The sequence below is a fragment of the Silene latifolia genome, chromosome Y (genome assembly GCF_048544455.1).
Source record: "Silene latifolia isolate original U9 population chromosome Y, ASM4854445v1, whole genome shotgun sequence".
Classification (NCBI taxonomy): Eukaryota; Viridiplantae; Streptophyta; class Magnoliopsida; order Caryophyllales; family Caryophyllaceae; genus Silene; species Silene latifolia.
In genome coordinates this window covers 152,989,616-152,993,178 of record NC_133538.1, presented here as the reverse complement: position 1 = coordinate 152,993,178, position 3,563 = coordinate 152,989,616, and the positions used below count along the sequence as shown (strand labels likewise).

Here is a 3,563-nt window from a genome sequence, read left to right as displayed (position 1 = left end):
TTAGTTAATTGATCGATTGTGTGAAATTTAAGTATTTAGATCTTTGATGATGATTATGATGAAAATGAGTTCGTGATTCATGGCCGCGATGATTTTCGACGATCTCATAGTTCCTTGATTGATTCTCCTAATTCTAGTGGCATTGATCTCCTCATGTTCACTTTTCTTTGCATCGTCTCTTCACTTTCTTATCTTGTGTGATTTAGTATCAACAATCCGGTTTAATCTATTCACTTTATTTGATTGAAATTATTGTGTGCTTTTCTTTCATTTTAGCATTATTTCTTTGTCATTTTAGTATATCTACGGTGTATTTTAGGCGAAAGGCAGTGGTGTGTGAAAGGAATATTACGTATGTATAGCGAATTTGGAAACGTACTAGAACGACAAGAAATCATACTAGAACAACAAATAAATATTGCTGAAATTTGAATTGATATGATATTGGTACGAACTAGTGGTGATTTTTGCGTCGTGAAAGGAATATGTTAGTGTATGTCAATAGTTTTTTTCACAATTTCTGTCATTCTAAAGGTTTTTTGAATATGTGCTGCTATTGACGGCATTGACTTTGCTTGATTCATTTATATCCGGACAAAATTGGTCAGTTTATTCATTTTTATTCATTATGAGACTTGTAGTGTGTCTTTAGTGCTTGAGGACATACGCACAAACTGAAATTAGTCATTGCTATAGACCAACAGTTGCTCTCCATAAGTTAAAATGTGTGATCCGATTCTTAACCCCTCTCCCATTCACAATGCTTACCAAATTCCTAGTTTGTGGAATTGGGACGTTGTAGTCCGGTATTTTTTTATACTCTCTTAGTAGCATGAGTTATTAGTTTGGTGTCTCTGATCCGTGGTTAGTTTGCACAATCTTGGACATCAGCCTTGAAACAATCTGGGTACTGTGTCATTCATATGAAGATTTTGAGCATGTGAATGCTTTAGTCCTTTCTTGATAATTTTCAGCAATTTATGTGATTTGGTTTATTTTCCATAACCTGTGGAATCAAAGACTTAATATTCTCTGGTTCTAGTCTTCTAGACTATGATGGAGTATAGCAAAATGACTATAAAATTGTCCACTCCCCGTTTATTGTGAAATTATGGCCACTCAATGCGATGTCGGCTTCAATTTTCATTATGGGTTGTGCAGAACAACCTATCTATGTCGTTGACACGGGTTTACGACACAATGCCTGGTTGAGGACCTTAGAACAGTTAGAAGGGCCCGACACCGACCACCCCTAAATTTTAAGTTACGTAGAAAGTATCTTGTGTAAGTTTAAGACTGGACCTTCAATAATATTTCTTGTCAAGAATTCAAGTTGGGCCCACCTTATTTTTTGTCAAGATTTTACTCTTCAATTGGCGAAGACTAGAGGAGACTTTGAGCGAGCAAGGTAATGTTTTTTTTTGTTATGTGACCTGGTTTTTCTGTCAACTTGTAGGATGCCGCTTTCAAACGACACTGAAAAGATGAACTTCGTATCAAAATGGATGGATTCTCATATCAGTGATGCAGAGAACATACTGATGAAACCTGTTGTGTTTACTGAAGTTGGCTGTCGAGCGGATGTCAAAGATCAAGGAGTTTATAATCGGAAATCTATGTTCACAACTGTATATGACAAAATATTCGAGTCAGCGAGAAAAGGGCAAGCTGGTGGAGGGGCCATGATATGGCAATTGCTGGTTGAAGACATGAATGAATATGGAGACCCATTTTCTGTACACCAAAATACTGTGTGTTTTGAGCATAGAATATAGTGATGAGTGGAGCATAAGAATACAAAAAAAATGAATAGAAGAAAGAAGTGATGATTGATGAATGATGAATGATATCGGAGGTTAGTTTTTGAAAAGACCAAAGAGAGATTTAATAGCATTGACGGCACTCTCGTTGATGGAGGATTCATAAAATCTTTTCATGAGTGTATCAAAGTCCGGAGATGTTCTAAGGTTTGCGAGATCTGGGTCACTTCGGATTCTCTGTATGTACATTACAAATATATACTCCAGTAAGCAATTGTAGTAATTAATACTAGTAAATGGAAATGCAAGTAAGTACCTTAGAAGTCTTCATATCCTTGTTTCAAAGCATCTTCAAGAGCTGATAAGCTAGCTTGAATCTGCCAGTAGTGAGTCAGTCAGTCAGCCATATTGCAGAGTAATAAATAATCTTATCTACCCAAAGTAGAAATGTAATAATATAAAAGCAACTTACCGTATATCTTAACGGCTATTAGCTCAAATGGGAGAGCAATGTGCAAATCTTGCACAAAGGTATGAGTTCGAATCTCATATAGCCTAGTTAATTTAAGAATCTAGTGTATTAAACTTAAATACAATAACATTGAGGATGAGTTAGCCAAATCTGTACTTAGATGTGCAAAATTGAGGATGAGTAGAAGAAGCTCAAACTTAGATGTGCACAAACGGCGTGCATAAGCCAAAACGTCGTGCAGAGCCACTAAAGGAGCAAAGGATTACAATTTTGAGTCCTTTGTAAAGTCAATGTTAGAAATTATCTAAATTGGGTGCAATTGGACATGACCAAAAAGGCCAAAACCCAAAAGTCAACTAGAGAAATACCAATTAGGCTTTGAAGTAACAGTAGCAGTCAATAACCAACATGGGACTCGAACCCACACCTTGTGCATTGCACAACGCTCTGCCATTTGAGCTAATTGGTTTTAAAATAATTAAATCATTCCACTAGTTTTCATCATGTGAGTTGTTCCCTATTCTCTGCCCCCCGCCATTAGAGGAACGATCAAGAAATTGATTCTCGAGGTGTGCTCTAGTCCTTACCTTGGAACTTTCCATTTTTTGGTTAACTGCTACGCTGAAAAGAAATAGTTGTCACTTTGGTATTTTGCTCTGTACTAGTATTGTTGTGTATATAGCTTCTGATCTTTTTCCACCTTCATGTTGAGGAACAAAATTAATTGCGGTTTTTTTTGAATATGTGCTGCTTTAGTTCATTCCATCTTGAAAGAATGTGAAAGAAAATCATACCCCCATTTATTTTAACCACTTATGATGACCAAGTTTCACAAAATAAGGTTTGAGATTCACCAAATAAGGAAAACAGCAAAAAAACGTGATTTTAACCACTTATGATGACCAAGTTTCACAAAACAAGCTCTACGATTCACTGAACAAGGTCTGAGATTCACAAAACAAAGTCTGAGATTCACCTAATAAAGAAAAGAGCAAAATAGGTGATTTTAATCACTTATGATAATCAAGTTTCACAAAACAAGCCTTAAGATTCACTGAATAAGGTATGAGATTCACAAAATAAGGTTTGAGATTCACCAAATAAGGAAAAGAGCAAAAAAACGTGATTTTAACCACTTATGATGACCAAGTTTCACAAAACAAGCTCTAAGATTCACTGAACAAGGTCTGAGATTCACAAAACAAAGTCTGAGATTCACCTAATAAAGAAAAGAGCAAAATAGGTGATTTTAACCACTTATGATGATCAAGTTTCACAAAACAAGCCTTAAGATTCACTGAATAAGGTATGAGATTCACAAAATAAGGTCT

At 35.7% G+C, this 3,563-nt stretch overlaps 1 protein-coding gene across 1 annotated transcript; it reads left to right on the top strand.

Moving 5' to 3' along the window:
• Positions 1 to 1,127: 1,127 nt before the first annotated feature.
• LOC141629202 (mannan endo-1,4-beta-mannosidase 6-like) lies at positions 1,128 to 1,775 on the top strand. The gene is made up of 2 exons (XM_074442242.1): positions 1,128 to 1,225; positions 1,457 to 1,775. The coding sequence occupies exons 1-2, from the start codon at positions 1,128 to 1,130 to the stop codon at positions 1,773 to 1,775; spliced, it is 417 nt and encodes a 138-aa protein (XP_074298343.1).
• Positions 1,776 to 3,563: the final 1,788 nt, after the last annotated feature.